This window comes from Gopherus flavomarginatus, chromosome 6, assembly GCF_025201925.1.
Source record: "Gopherus flavomarginatus isolate rGopFla2 chromosome 6, rGopFla2.mat.asm, whole genome shotgun sequence".
NCBI classification, from domain to species: Eukaryota; Metazoa; Chordata; order Testudines; family Testudinidae; genus Gopherus; species Gopherus flavomarginatus.
In genome coordinates, this window is record NC_066622.1 from 50,246,140 (window position 1) to 50,262,193 (window position 16,054).

General features: G+C 47.1%; 1 protein-coding gene across 5 annotated transcripts in view; it reads right to left on the minus strand.

The window, feature by feature from the left end:
- The window catches only part of RBM6 (RNA binding motif protein 6), a 139,126-nt gene that overhangs the window by 19,490 nt on the left and 103,582 nt on the right, over positions 1-16,054 (minus strand). For 4 of the 5 annotated variants that reach the window (XM_050958637.1, XM_050958636.1, XM_050958639.1 and 1 more), the window contains exons 7-9: positions 7,566-7,640; positions 3,937-3,997; positions 2,097-2,165 (exon numbers count right to left, since the gene is read on the minus strand). In XM_050958637.1, the coding sequence (XP_050814594.1) occupies positions 2,097-2,165; positions 3,937-3,997; positions 7,566-7,640 (205 nt within the window). The remainder of the gene's footprint in view (positions 1-2,096; positions 2,166-3,936; positions 3,998-7,565; positions 7,641-16,054) is intronic. The other variant, XM_050958640.1, reaches the window with a different exon arrangement.

The following is a 16,054-nucleotide window of genomic DNA, read 5'->3' on the forward strand; positions in this document are numbered from 1 at the left end:
TCTTGCTCCCATGAGCAATGCTTTCGTCATCTCAATATCAAACTACTGTAATGTGCTCTTCACGAGGCTGAACCTTAACCTGGAAATTCAAACTACAGTGAAACCCCGTTATAACGTACCCCATGATAACGCGAATTCAGATATAAGTGATCATAAGGTGGCTCTGGCCGCCCCAAGCAAAAAAAGAAAAGAAAAAGAAAGAAAAAGAAAAAAGTGGCTGGAGTGCCGCCGAAGCAAAGAAAAAGAAAAGAAAAGAAAAGTGCCTTCCCCACTGCCTTTTCCCCCCTGCCCTCCTTCCCCTTTTGGTGAGAAGAGCCGTTCTCCTCCCCAGCTGCTCCTCGGTCTTCCTCTGCCCCTTGCACATCTCTCCTGCTCTCTCCAAGTGTTTCCCTCTCTCGCTGCATGGCTGAGAGCCCCAGCTGTTGGCGCAGGCTGACAGCTGGGAGGCATGCTACAGAAACAGTGGCACAAACTCTGCTCTGAATATCAGCAACTCCTCAGTGTCAAACACTGCAATCGGCTCTCCGGCTGGAGGGCAGTTGGCTGAACGACTTTGTACAGATCTCCTGAGAGCCACTCCAGCTCCAGTCTGCCAGGTCCCAAAACTCCAGTTTTCAAAGTCCAAATCCAGCCATTCTCAGGCTAGTTCTGGCTCATTTAATAGGTTGATTAGCTTGTGCTGTCACTAATTATTGCTACACCCTTTCAGTTATCGTTATGGGCAGTTCGTAGATGCAAGTCATTTTCTGCCCAAGAGAAACTGACCGGCTTGAAACCGACCAGCTTGAAATGGTAAATTTTTGTAACCTCGCTATAAACGCAACACCGCATTTATTGCAATCAAATTTTTTTGGACCCCAATTATCGCGTTATAGCAGGGTTTCACTGTAATTCAGAAAATTGCAGCTCACTTTGTAAGTGGAATCTCTCACCGGGGCACATGACACTAGTACTCTGTGGTTTGCACTGGCTGGCTACTGATTTCTGAGTGGCGTTCAAGGTGTTTTGAGCTATAAATTCCTACATGGTATGGGACATCCACACTTGAGAGATCACCTCTTTATTTGTGCCTCACTGCCTCAGCTGAGGTGCTAGAGTTGGCGTCCCCAAGGTTTAACTTTAGAGCCCATTCAATAGCATTACCTCCGCATATTAGATGTACTGGATGCATCCCCTGGGACTGCTAAGCTCTGAGAGCCCTCCAGATTGCACCAAACATTGTTACAAGTGCACTCTGCAAATCCAAGCACCTCAGTCCTTCTACTAAACCCAAGACTTCTCTTAGAGGGGAACTCGGAGGAGGCAGAGGTGGGATGGTAAGTGAGAATGCGCAGAGAACCCCCGTATTCATGGTAAATACCTCTTTCTATTCCAAGGCAGCCTCTGCATAGGCCCACTGGTGGGAGTCTAGTGAGCAATACATACCCCAGGAAAATGAGCTGAGGAGTTTTACCTAAATGAGGGGAAGGAGAGCCCTGGGATGTTGAAGCACCTGGTCTCCCATCCCAGGTCATGCGGAGGACAGCCAGGATGCAGAGGGAAGGTCCCTGCACTTGCGGCAGGCCATGGAAAGGTAGAAACAGGGGTGGCTGCTCCACAAATTCAGTGCCAAGAGAGGGTCCTTGAGTGACCCCAATGGACACCGCAGTCCAGAACACTCCCAAAGCTGTGCGACGTCTAGGGAACATCCAACAAGGGAGGCTATCCTGATGCTAACTCACCAGAGACACTGATCTGTCAGATGACTATAACCACATATTCAGCACAAATACTGATAACAGTTGCACACAGGCATGTTTTAAGCTAACCCAACCCCTTTTGATACAAACATATACAGTACAGGTGAGAGACCATTTATTCATTCATATCAGCACTGCAGCATGTAGCTCGATTCAGAATGCTGGCTACATATCAAGGTTTTGTGCATCATTCGCACAAGAAATTACAGAGATTACATGTCCAACTGCAGTAACTGCGTGTGTAAATTATGCATGAGAATTTTCCCATGCATTTCTACAGATGGGGCCTATAGACACCTCTCCCTCTCTGAAAGAGCATATCCACAACCCCAGATTGTGTGATGGTGATTTTCTTACTGAAGTCCTGCTCGGCGTGCACGTCCTCTCCCTCGAAACCACTTTTGGGCTCTGTCCCTGGTCTGTTCCCTATGAGAAAAAGACATAACAGGAACTATTTCAAGGCCACCAACCACAAAACATACAGGAGTTCACCCAACAGCTGCTTAAAGAAGGGCAGGGGTTCTCAACCTTTTTCTTTCTGAGCTCCCCCTGCTCTCTCTCGCCCCCAATGCTATAACCATTCCATGGCCTACCTGTGCCACAACTAGTTTTCTGCATATAAAAGCCAGGACCAGCATGAGGAGGTAGCAAGCAGTGCAATTGCCTGAGGACCCATACCACAGGGTCCCCAGGAAGCTACGTTGTTCAGGCTTCGGCTTCAGTCCCAGGTGGAAGGGCACAGGGCCACAGGCTTCAGCCCCATACGGTGGGACTTCAGCTTTCTGCCCTGGGCCCCAACAAGTCAAACACTGGGGCTGCGTGATGGACCCCCTGAAACTTGCTCACCCCAGACTCCTGGTTGAGAACCACTGGAGAAGGGGACAATCCTACCGCTTAAGACTGTGTGTCTTTTTTGTAATCCATTCCATCGTTTAAAGACTAGTCACACAGGGTTAACCCTTAAAACACATGCATTCCCATGGCCTTCAGCTAACCAGACTAGTAAAATGAGGCACACAGCCTTAGAACATTCACAGCATCTGGAGGGGCCTGAACATTTAACTCGCTATACAGATGTTTGTATCGCCATTTGGTTAAGTTAGTCAAGAAGGCAGAGTTGAAAAGGTCAGCAGTTTGAGCTCTGCTTCCAGAACACTGATGGTGCATCGCTCACGTTACAGCAACAGTGAAAGGAAGTCAGGATCTCTCTAAGGGTGCGGCTGCAGTGAATAAAGAGCTCTGAACAGAGCACAGAGCATGGGGGCTAATAGGTAATGGCAGTTTGTTCTTTGGATCGACACAGATTGTAACACACATCGTTTCCCCATGGTACATAGGTTTGCTCTGCAGGAGGCACAGGACATTCTGAATCTGCTAGCAGAAAAGCAACAGCGCAAAACCTTGCACTGTGAATGCCTGGCTGTCTGACAGAAGCAGGTTCTTGGTTGGAGAGCCTGGTAAAACAGAGGTGACATGGGGGGAACTGGCAGAGTCCATGACCACAAACTATTGGGGGTGCCTGCACTCCTATCACTTCAGTGGCACAGAGTCTCAGAGCTGATTGGACTCTGTGGCATTCCCAGACTCTTCAGCAATAGCAGCCAGCCAGATCTTTGACAGCCCCTTCTTGGGCTGGGCTGTTGCAGTGAGGCCAGACAAAAGCTCCAGTTGCTGCAGTATGCAGCTGCCCATCTCCTAAGCAATCAGCTAGATAGGAACACATCACACCCATGGTCTACACCCTACACTGGGGTACCATCTAATTCTGTGTTTGTTTCAAGGTCCCAGCCCTCATTCTTAACGCCTGTGGCAGTCTACGATGTGTAGCCTGGACCAGCTCTCTCTAAGCACCCATCCCATAATGTTAGGAATGAAGGAGAACAATGACACTGAAGGAACAGAGGATGGTACTATCAGGTACTGGCAACAGGATGTTCTGGATGAAGGGCAATGTCCTGTGGAACTCCCTCCCACTACAGATCAGTGTGGCCATGTGCCTTGCTTCGCATGCAGAGCGAACAGCCTGGCAGCATATCTACCTCCAGTACTGCTACTAATTCTCTTACATGGTACCTAGACATCCCATTGCATGGCACAAAGAAACCAGTCAACAGAGACATTCACTCCCTAGGGCAAATGAAGGTTTTTAACGTACACCTATAAAACCCAGTTTGGCAGAGTGACAAAATATACTCACCATCTCTTGGGAGCTTGCAATAGGAGCAGGAAGATCTGTATCCCACAGTACACACTTTACACTGCAGTGAAAGACAGGCAGCATGAGGGAGACACATTTAAAAGGCTATTGTAACAGCTGTCAACATGTTCCAAAAGTCACAGTCACTGCTTCACTTTGGGAATGTAGCTAGGTTAGTTGCATGAGCGAGTAACACAAAGACCTTGTCTACGCTATAAATTACTTTGGTAAAATCCACATTTCTGAGCGAGGTAAGTTACGTTGGACCTGAGCACTGGTGTAGGCAGTGCTATAGCAGCTGGAGAGCTTCTCCTGCAGACATAGCTACCGCCTCTCCTACAGGTGGTTTTATTATGCCGATGGGAAAGCTCTCCGCATCAGCATACAGTGTCTTCACCAGATGCAGTGCAGCTGCAATGCTGTATGTCTACAAAAGCCCTAAGAGACTGAAGGAGACAAGATGGGTGACATTAACTGGCAGAGAGCTGGTATGAAGGGTAGAAGCTGGTGAGGAATGGAGTCCCACAGGACTCCACCCTGGGAACAGCAAAAGGGATTTTCAAGTGACTGAGGAGTACAAGTCCCATCTTTATTAATTTGCATGTCTGATCGTTAGAGTCGCATGCATGGCTCCTGGGAAGTTTTTCTAAGATTGGGCTCTCCTCCTAAAAAACAAAAACCAATGAAGCAAGGACCAACTCACTCAGCACATTAAAAAGAGACTCTGCAGACCAGACCTCTCCTAGATTTCCAGCCACCTTGTACTTTGAAAGAATTCAGAGGTGCAGTTAGTTTCCCCTTTCTCAATTGATTCCTGAGGCAGGGAAGTGAAAACTCGCCCAGCGTAAAGTACAGTTTTACTGTGAAGGTACATTTATAGCAGTGGTCCCCAAAGCGGTGCCCGCAGGGGCATTTATGTGTGCCTGCCTAGTGACACAGTGTGAAAAGTTGTGCCCAGCAGGGGAGAGAAAACGCGGCCCCATGCCCGCCAGCTGCAGACGCTGGTGTTCTCTGTCCCTAGCAGGCACTGCTCAGAACTGCCAAAAAAAACAAAATAAATAAAAGTGGCTTGGATTGCCACCGCCCGAACTGCCAAAGCACAAAAAACTAACAAAAACCCGCTCAGACTCTGCCACTCCAAGAATGAACGGAATGCCGCCCCTTAGCATGTGCCTCCCCAGGCACGTGCTTACTTCGCTGGTGCCTGGAGCCGGCCCTCTGAGTATTCTTCCGCTGCACTGATACTGCTGTTTTCTTGTGCTTTGCAATTTATTTATTTATTTTTAAACATTTTGCCCCAAAATGAGTGGTTCAAATAAAAGACAACGTACGTATTATTTTAACACAGAGTGGGAAGAATCCTATTGTTTTATTGAAAATAAAGGGAAATGTGTTTGCTTATTGTGCAGTGGTACTGTTGCAGTGCCGAAAAAACAATGTCGAACGCCATTTCCAAACTAATCACGGCACTTTTGACATTAGCCATTCACTTAAATCTGAGCTGAGAAAGAAGAAAATTAATCAACTCAAATCAAACCTATCTGCCTAGCAATCTGTTTTCACTAAAATCCTGTGCAACAGATGAAAACTTTTGGAATCTGGTTGACCGAAAAAAGTTTCCTGCCTTAAAAAATGTAGCACACAAAATAAAATCTTATTTTGGTTCCACGTATCTATGTGAAGTTCTGTTTTCAACAATGAACATCATAAAATCAAAATACAGATCTTGGCTTGCAGATGCCCGTCTTGATGATTGCTTACGAACGGGAATATCATTCTACTCCCCCAACTATGAAAAATTGGCTGAAGAAATGCAGTGCCAAAAATCACACTGACTTTATTAGAAAAAACACATGAATGGAAAATAGGTATAATTAATTAAATGCTGATGAGCACATATGATTAACTTGTGTTTAACTTTGTTCATATTTGTTTGTTTTTTACCGAAATCCAGATACAGGTAACAATACAAAGAATATTTTTTAATTAACCATAAATGGCTATCCATGTTAAAGTAAGAATAATAAATATATTTGAACCAGCAGTTCAACAATGTTTTCTATATAGGACTGAAATATTACTAGCCTCACTTTCTGCTACAGCTAGTCTAAATTTTTCCAGAAAAAACTGTCCAATCAAAAAATTATTTTACATTTTTAAAATAAATAAGATGAAAATTGTTTATGATATTTTGTAAAAACTCCTTAATTTTTCTTACAGGTAGATAAAAAAAAGAGCAAATTCACATGGTAAGGTGGAAAAATAATTGCCGAATAATTTAATACATACCTTTTACATGTAAAATTACCTTTTTTATCTTATGGATTCATATATTATGTAATATTAAATATGATTTTTTTGTATTATTTAATGTACAAATACAAAATAAGCCTTGACAAATTGTTGGCGCCTGCCACACTCTTCTGAAAACACGAATGTGCTATCGGCCACAAAAAGGTTGGGGACCACTGATCTATAGCATGGAGCCAACGCCAGAAATATTGTTCCTGGCAGTGCAGGAACACCCCCTCCTGGATGACATTACCTATGTCAACAGAAGTCCTCTTCCATCCATACAGTTTTGTCTACTCTGGCATAGCTCTGTCGGTTGGTGGCGGGGGGGGGGGGGGGGGGCAGACGGGGAATAACACCATTGACAGCAGCGGCTATGCCGACCTAACTTTTAAGTGTATACTAAGCCTCTCAATTTGGGGGTGGGGCATAAACGGGAGTCAGCAGGTTTTGACCCCCTTGCTCTTTCCAGATTGTTCAATGGGAGGGGGTCCCAACTGTACTGGAGGATAATCCAGGAAGGGGAGGAGGCAGGATCCTGGAATGGAAAAGGTGCAGACCCTCCTCACTAAAAATCTCTCTGAACATGGCATTGTGAGTTTTCATAGTTATGGATTCATAAATTCCAGTTTGATTTTCCCTCCCTTTCTCACAGCCTTGCAAACTGCTCGGAGAGTCACACTGGGCTTTCTCAGGCTGGTGTGTGGAAACCAGGAACAAAGATTCCACTTCTGGTGACAACTGGATAATTCCATCATCATCAAATCACCTTCTGACATCTGTGCCATCCCATGTACTAAATGGAGCATCACAAATGTCAATGAAGGTCGAATTTATCCCTAACAATGGAACTCAGTTAGCAACCTGGTGATGCATGAACCAGAGCCGAATCCAGCTCACTCAGCTGTGTTGACTGCTCTGCTAAGAGAAGCAACAACTTCTTTTGGCCATGAAAGTAAGCAGATCCCTAGAGTGAGAAGGTGCCATTTTCCCCATGGCACTTCTCAAGAGCAGAGCCAGACTCTGGGGAGGAACTCGCTGTAGACATGACAATGAGAGCTGATAATGAGCAGAAGGAGGAGGTGGTGCCTGGGAAGCCACTTACTATTTATAGTAGATGGACAGCAACCTAAGCATACGTTGGAGAATCAGAATTTTCCTACACTACCTAAAATACACAGGGAGAAAACATAGGAAAGGCAGGAACTTCAGTGCTGGAACCACTCAAGGGGTTCTTCCACAACTGAGCATGCATCTAACTCCTCCTCAGTACTCTCGGAAAGAAAGTGGGCGAGGGAAAAATAAGTGAACTAAATCCTCCATTGCCATGTACTTACGCGTTTGCAGCGCCAAAATTCTGGGCATGGCGTGTACTCAAGGGTCACTTCTTTACCACCAATCACAAGGGTTCCCTGTTGAGACAAGGGAGTCAATGACTAACATGCCAAACACAATAGGAAATTCAACGGTGGGAAAGAGGCTAAGCAAGCCCCAGGATACCAATCCAATGGGTTTTGTAAGCAAAGTAGGACGGCAAAAAAAACCAAAATCACCAGCTCAATTACAGAGCTGGAGCTTCACGAAGGAAATGAAAGGAGGGAACCAGCCTTTGCCCCTGCCATGGCACTTCCGCTGCACTGCTGACATGGTTAGTGCCAAGGCAGCTGGCCCAGGAGAGCTCTGACAGCTCCTCAAAGTGGAACCAACAGAATACAATGATCCCAAGATAAGCAAACATGGGAATTGCTTCGACTCATTGCGAAGTCAACGGGTTGGGAAAGGGGCAGCTGGCCAGACTGCTCCAACCCAGCCACATCCTTGTCTGCTGAATGGGCCTCAGGAGAGGACACCTTGCTGGCATGGACACTTGAGAAGGAACAAAAGGGGAAAACACCACAAACAAGGGCAAGAGGAATTTGGTACCTGTGTTGGCCTCTCCATCCTTCCTCAGAACCTGGCTTTTCTCCAAGGAAACGTCCCACCCCATGGGGGAGGCTGTTGGCTTGGGAGAGGGCACAGCATGCCACCATGTGGAGAATGCAGGTTTGGGGCTGACTTTGAGCGCTCAGGCAATGGCCAGACAAGAGATGAGAGCACAACCCAGGATGTGGGTTGGAGGGGGGGGGGGAGAGGATGGGACAACAGGACAATACATGGGGACTATCATGTCCCTGGTCCAACTCTAGCACATTCCTTTAGAGCTTCCCCTTGGGAGAAGACAGCAGTCTTGGCAGACTCTTGGAGCCCTTCGGGACTACAAGCTCTGCTGCAATACGGCTGGGTATATGGATTTTAAAGGATAAAATGAAGTTGAAGGTGAAAGTCCCAAATATCCACTTGGACCTGCCTCTGAAACCAGTGAGGACTCCCAGTGGCATTCATCACACTCACACAGAGCCCAGTCTTACATACCCAGGGCATCAGCGCTCACAAGAATCCAGAGACTAGACTTGGCACCTGACAAAGAGTTTGGCTCTAGAATAGCTGGGGGTAAGTCACCTTCTCCTTCTCCTTGCTGGCATGGACACTTGAGAAGGAACAAAAGGGGAAAACACCACAAACAAGGGCAAGAGGAATTTGGTACCTGTGTTGGCCTCTCCATCCTTCCTCAGAATCTGGCTTTTCTCCAAGGAAACGTCCCAGCCCATGGGGGAGGCTGTTGGCTTGGGAGAGGGCACAGCATGCCACCATGTGGAGAATGCAGGTTTGGGGCTGACTTTGAGCGCTCAGGCAATGGCCAGACAAGAGCTGAGAGCACAACCCAGGATGTGGGTTGGGGGGGGGGGGAGGATGGGACAACAGGACAATACATGGGGACTATCATGTCCCTGGTCCAACTCTAGCACATTCCTTTAGAGCTTCCCCTTGGGAGAAGACAGCAGTCTTGGCAGACTCTTGGAGCCCTTCGGGACTACAAGCTCTGCTGCAATACGGCTGGGTATATGGATTTTAAAGGATAAAATGAAGTTGAAGGTGAAAGTCCCAGATATCCACTTGGACCTGCCTCTGAAACCAGTGAGGACTCCCAGTGGCATTCATCACACTCACACAGAGCTCAGTCTTACATACCCAGGGCATCAGCGCTCACAAGAATCCAGAGACTAGACTTGGCACCTGACAAAGAGTTTGGCTATAGAATAGCTGGGGGTAAGTCACCTTCTCCTTTGACACTTATTGGGCCAGGCGGTCTGTATCACCCCAAGTGGAGAACAGACAACCTGCACCCAACGCATACTGGCACATGGAGAAAATCTCATGCTCTCTCTTCATTTCATGCTCTGGTTTTTGATGAGGAGCACTCAAAATTTTTTTCCAGATGCAAACTGTCAGCTAGTGCTAGAGAACCCCGGCGACACAACAATACTTCTACTTCCTATCCAGTTCGCAGCTGAACAACGAACTATACTCTCAGCACACATCCACACTCAGTTAAACCCCCTTTCTCCAACTACACACAACCATCACCAATGCAAAACAACTGCACAGCTTCTTACCAATGCTGGTTCAGCCTAGCACCCAGGATTGAGGCTAGTAAGTTCTATTATTTGATTGGGGAAGGGAGGAGAGAGCTCTTAACTGCTCCTATCTACAAAGCTGCTTCATCTGTGACATCAGAACCCATTACAGACAGTACGAAGAGCACCACAAGAGCAGCAAACACCAAATGAAACTAAGGGTATGTCTACACTATGGGATTATTCCGATTTTACATAAACCGATTCTGTACAACAGATTGTATAAAGTCGCGTGCACGTGGCCACACTAAGCACATTAATTCGGTGGTGTGCGTCCATGTACCGAGGCTAGCATCGATTTCCGGAGCGTTGCACTGTGGGTAGCTCTCCCGTAGCTATCCCATAGTTCCCGCAGTCTCCCCCGCCCATTGGAATTCTGGGTTGAGATCCCAATGCATGATGGTGCAAAAACAGTGATTCTGGGTAAATGTCATCACTCATTCCTTCCTCCATGAAAGCAATGGCAGACAATCATTTCGCGCCCTTTTTCCCTGGATTGCCCTGGCAGACGCCATAGCATAGCAACCATGGAGCCCATTTTGCCTTTTGTCACTGTCACCGTATGTGTAGTGGATGCCACTGACAGAGGCAGTACTGCAGCGCTACACAGCAGCATTCATTTGCCATTGCAAGGTAGCAGAGATGGTGACCAGTCGTTCTGTACCGTCTGCTGTGCCACTGTAAATTCGTGATGAGATGATGGTTATCAGTCGTTCTGTACCGTCTGCTGCTGTCATGGGTGCTCCTGGCTGGCCTTAGCTGAGGTCGGCCGGGGGCACAAAGACAAAAATGGGAATGACTCCCTGAATCAATCCCTCCTTTATGGTTTATCTAAAAATAGAGTCAGTCCTGCCTAGAATATGGGGCAAGTGTACTAGAGAACCAGTGTATCAGAGAACCAGAGAGCACAGTCACTCCGTGTCAGATCCCGCAGAAATGATGAGCTGCATGCCATTCACAGGGGGTGCCCCCGCAACAACTCCATCCATTGATTCCCTTCTCCTCCAACCTTTCTGGGCTACCGTGGAAGTGTCCCCCATTTGTGTGATGAAGTAATAAAGAATGCAGGAATAAGAAACATTGACTTTTTAGTGAGATAAAATGAGGGGGAGGCAGCCTCCAGCTGCTATGATAGTCCAGGCAGGACATTAAACGGTGGGGGGGAGAGGAGCCCAGCACCCCGCTTCTATGATAGTCCAGGCAGTACAGAATCTTTTCTTTAGACATGAAAGGCGGGGGCTGATGGAACTCAGCCCCTAGTTGCTATGATGAGGACTGTTACCAGCCGTTCTGTACCATCTACCAGGAATGACAGGGAGCCATTCCTATTTTTACCCAGGCGCCCCAGGCCGACCACACTTGAGGCCAGCCAGGAGCACTCACAGGCTAATGATGACGATGGATAGCAGTCATATTGTACCATCTGCCACCAGGGAGGGGAGGGGAGAGGATGCTGCTATTCATTGCCGCAGCACCGCATCTACCAGCAGCATGCAATAGACATAGGGTGATATATAAAAAAGTCAAGACATGATTTTTTTTCCCTTTTCTTTCACGAGGAGGAGGGAGGGTAAATTGACGACATATACCCTGAAACACCCCGGACAATGTGTTTGACCCTACAGGCAATGGGAGCTCAGCCAAGAATGCAAATACTTTTCAGAGACTGTGGGATAGCTGGAGTTCTCAGTATCCCCTCCCTCTCTCCATGAGTGTCCATTTGATTCTTTGGCTTTCCGTTACGCTTGTCACATAGCACTGTGCTGTGGACTCTGTCTATCATAGCCTGGAGATTTTTTCAAATGCTTTCTCATTTCGTCTTCTGTAACGGAGCTCTGATAGAACACATTTGTCTCCCCATACAGCGATCAGATCCAGTATCTCCCGTACGGCCCAGGCTAGAGCTCTTTTTGGATTTGGGACTGCACTGCCACCCGTGCTGATCAGAGCTCCACGCTGGGCAAACAAGAAATGAAATTCAAAAGTTCGCAGGGCTTTTCCTGTTTACCTGGCCAGTGCATCCAAGTTCGGATTGCTGTCCAGAGCAGTCACAATGGTGCACTGTGGGATACTGCCCGGAGGCCAATACCGTCGATTTGCGGCCACACTAACCCTAATCCGATATGGTAATACCGATTTCAGTGCGCTACTCTTCTCATCGGGGAGGAGTACAGAAACCGGTTTAAAGAGCCCTTTAAATCGATATAAAGGGCCTCGTTGTGTGGATGGGTGCAGCGTTAAATCGGTTTAAAGCTGCTAAAATTGGTTTAAACGCGTAGTGTAGACCAGGCCTAACAGATCCCACCAGCATGTTAGAGAAAGACAAAAACACTTGCAGCCCAAATCATTACTCCAGAATGAACATACATCAGAAACCAATTTAATTTGCTAAATCAAGTGCTCAGCTCCAGACCTCCACCTGCTATCAATTTCTGAGGTTCAGATTCTGAAATTGCTGACACCTGCACTCAAACTCCTGCTTTCTGGATCTCACACTTGCTGTTCTGGTCTGCATTCACATCTGGAAGAGACATTGTGGTATAAGAGAAACAGAGCACAGGTACAACAATAAAGAGAGTAAACTTCGGTCAAGCGGCGGCTCCAGGCACCAGCACACCAAGTGTGTGCCTGAAGCAGCAAGCTGCGGGGTGGCGGCCTGCCGGTCACCATGAGGGCGGCAGTCAGGCTGCCTTTGGCGGCCTGCCTGCGAGAGGTCCGCCAGTCCCGCAGCTTCAGTGGCAATTCAGTGGCAGGTATGCCGAAGGCGCAGGACCGGCAGACCTCCCGCAGGCATGTCGCCGAATCCACGTTACCAGCAGACCTCCCACAGGCATGCTGCCGAAAGCCACCGGAATGCCCTGCTTGGGGCGGCAAAATACATACAGCCGCCCCTGCTTCAGCCTCTCACACACAGTGATGGTCTCCAAGCAAAATAAGCACCTCAGGATTTGTCACTCATGCTACAGAATTAATTTAACACAGCTTGCTTTTCTTTTTCATTTCCTCATTCAAGACAAGAGATTCTCATATCATTGGAAGGCGCCTCACCAGACCAAATTGTTTTCTGGCAGTACCCGGCTACTGCAGGATGACATATCTCCCCTCAGCTCCAGGCTCACTTTGGTTTCTAACAAGTCTGTGGGGAGTTTGCTTCAACCCCAGCAGACACAAATTCAGAGTGTATCTGCAGAGGGGTGGAGTCCACCAGTGCAACCAGATAATCCAAAGATGGCTCTTACTCAAGGTCATTAATTACTAGGGTCTGCTGCTGGAGTCCAGTTTCTTAAGACGTTTAGAACTCCAGACTGGATTTTTGTTCTGCCTAGCACAATGGGGTTCTGGGCTGTGACTGGGGCACCTACGCACAGCAATCATGCAAATAGGCAACAACAACAACAATAATAATAATGAGATAGTCTGCCTACAGTAGCACCTCAGTGTTACAAACACCAGAGCTATGAACAGACCAGTCAACACCACACATCACTTGGAATCGGAAGTATGCAGTCAGGCAGCAGCAGAGATGAGAGAAGAGGAGAGGAAAAAAAAGCAAATACAGGACAGTACTGTGTTAAACGTAAACTACTGAAAAAAAGGGAAATTTAAAAAAAGATTTGATACGGTGAGGAAACTGTTTCTGAGCTTGTTTAATTTATATTAAGATGGTTAAAAGCAGTGGTTTTCTTCATTATTATGAAGTTTCAAAGCTGTATTAAGTCAATGTTCAGTTGTAAAATTTTGAAAGAACATCCCTACCATTTTGTTCAGAGTTATGAACAGCCTCTATTCCTGAGGTGTTTGCAACTTTGAGGTTCTACTGTATCTAATGTACTAACATGGCTCCCATTACCGTCATATCTGAGCACTCCACCTTCTGGAGAGGTCCTACTATCTGCACTGCACAGACAGGAGCTGAGACCCAGAGACCGAGGCCACGTTTACACTACAGACCTTACAGCAGCACAGCTGTATCTCCTGTGTAGCCGCTCTGTGCTGGCAGAAGATACTCTCCTGCCCACACAGCACTACCCACATTGGCACTTTTGTCGGTGAAACTTATGTCAGTCAGAGTAGTGTTATTTTCACACCCCTGACCCACAAAAGTTTTGCCAACAAAAGTCCTAGGGTAGACGTAGACTAAGTGATTTGGCCAAGGTCAAACAGGGAGTCTGTGTAGAACTGATGAATGAAATTGTTTTTAATTGTTCACTTTATTATACCTGCCTCTGGAAATTTCCACTACATGCGTCTGATGAAGTGGGTATTCACCCACAAAAGCTTGTGCTCCAATACATCTGTTAGTGTATAAGGTGCCACAGGACTCTGTCCCTTTTTACAGATCCAGACTAACACAGCTACCCCTCTGACACTTGACACTTTATTAATGTAACTTCATAAGTGAAGTTTTATGAATGAAACAACATTCATTCATAAAACCAGTTACCCCAATAACTGGCTAATTGACAATTAAGATGCTTGTTAAGAGCCACAGCATTCAACCAGCTACCCTTGCAAGTTTCACTTTCAATCCAGTTGCTGCTTAAATCACTGAAACTTGCACTGTTTCAACATTGTAACTTCTGCTCACTGTTTGCCATTCATTATACTTGTCTACTTTGCAGCTTCTGTTCACTCTTTGCCACTCCTTACACTTGTCCATATTGTAATTCAAACTCCATTTTAAAATGCTCACTCCATTTTGTAAAAGCCTCCTGCAGCAACCTTCATTTTTGCAAAACCTGGCTGTAATCTTACTAGTTTAGTTTAGATGTGTGAATGAGGTATGTATGTATGATGGAATCAACCTCCAGCACCAGCCTGTCCTGATTAAATAAAGTTCAAACACCAATGGCTGAAAATGCAGACAACAGTCCTAACAAAGTAAGAAGAGTCCACTCTAAAAAGAAAAGAACAAAGGTACAATAGAAGGAAGATCAAAGCTGGGTCGGAGGCTGAAAGTCTGCAATTGACAGGTGATCTATTACACTGAACCCAGAGGCAGCTTGACACATAGACTCTGGATTCAAACTAAAAGTCTACCAAAAAGAAAAAATGAGTGAGATGGAAGATTTTGGGTAATGTTCTGCTGCCAGCATGGGAGGGAAGACCCAGCCCTTCCTTGTGCCTGGCTTTCCAAGCCAGTTAGACACCACAAGCTATGAAATCAAGCCACGGACTCAAGCTATGTTCAGGACTGGTAACTATATAGCAGCTGCAGAACATCTGATATATGTGTGTGTGTGTATGTATGTATTAGTTATTGGTCATAAATCAAATTGTGTTATCATAATAAATGTGGCATCTTTGCCTTGCCCCGCCCCCTGAAACAATCCTGTTCAGTTTTGTCTGCATAACATCTGTGGCAGAGCAGGAATTGAACCCAGGTCTTCCACATTCCACACTAGCACCCTAACCATTGGGCCACCCCTCAGTGGGTGCAGGCAGGGCAGTGGGAGCAGGGAACAGCTGTTCATTGTGGAACCCCAAATGAACCAGCAGACTCTCCACGCCACCTGACCCAGGCTGCTAGTTACTGTTTGGAGGGATCCCTAGCACATAAACTCATCAAACCACGTTCCTGGAATTATTTTGCAACGTTAATGCTCAAACCTCGTACACACTGGTTGCCCCAGAGAAAGGGGTTTATGGGACGACTGATCCTCCTGCAGCCAGTAGAACAGACGCACTGAAGAGCACTGGATAAAAGAGAAATGGACCTGCCCATCAGGCATCTCTTTGGGGGTGAGGCATGCCACCCACCCTCTCACTTTCCCTGCAGCCTGCCCCCTGTGAGCCAACTGCTGTTCTCCTCCCACTGGACCCATCCCCGGCTGTCCACTGGAGCTGCTTCAGCAGCAACACCGCCACCTTATAGACGAGGAGAGCTTGGCCAAGCTGACATCTGTAGCTCTTGCTGACACCTTCCTTGTGCCCCCAGCACATGGCACTGAGACCCCCAAGCCAGAGAACCTCTTCAGGGGTCACATGTGGTGCTGAACACGTGCATAAGACTAAGCACGTACCTGAGGCTTTAAAGCAGAGGTAAGGGTAAATATGGGAAGGAGAGGGGTATAGGAGGCAAAACTCATAGGAACACAGATGCCTCCTTCAGGCCTGACAGTCCGTAGAGCAGGCAGAACACTTTCTCTGGAGCCTGTAACACAGTCAGAGACGGGCCACGGGGCTGCACCACCTCCTGGAAGATGTCCTGTGCCTGAGGACAGAGTAGGCATAGCAGCAGGCAGTGTAAGGAGATGGGGTGCACAACCTCCTGAAGGAAGCAGTGGCCCCGTCAGTGCACATCAAGGCTG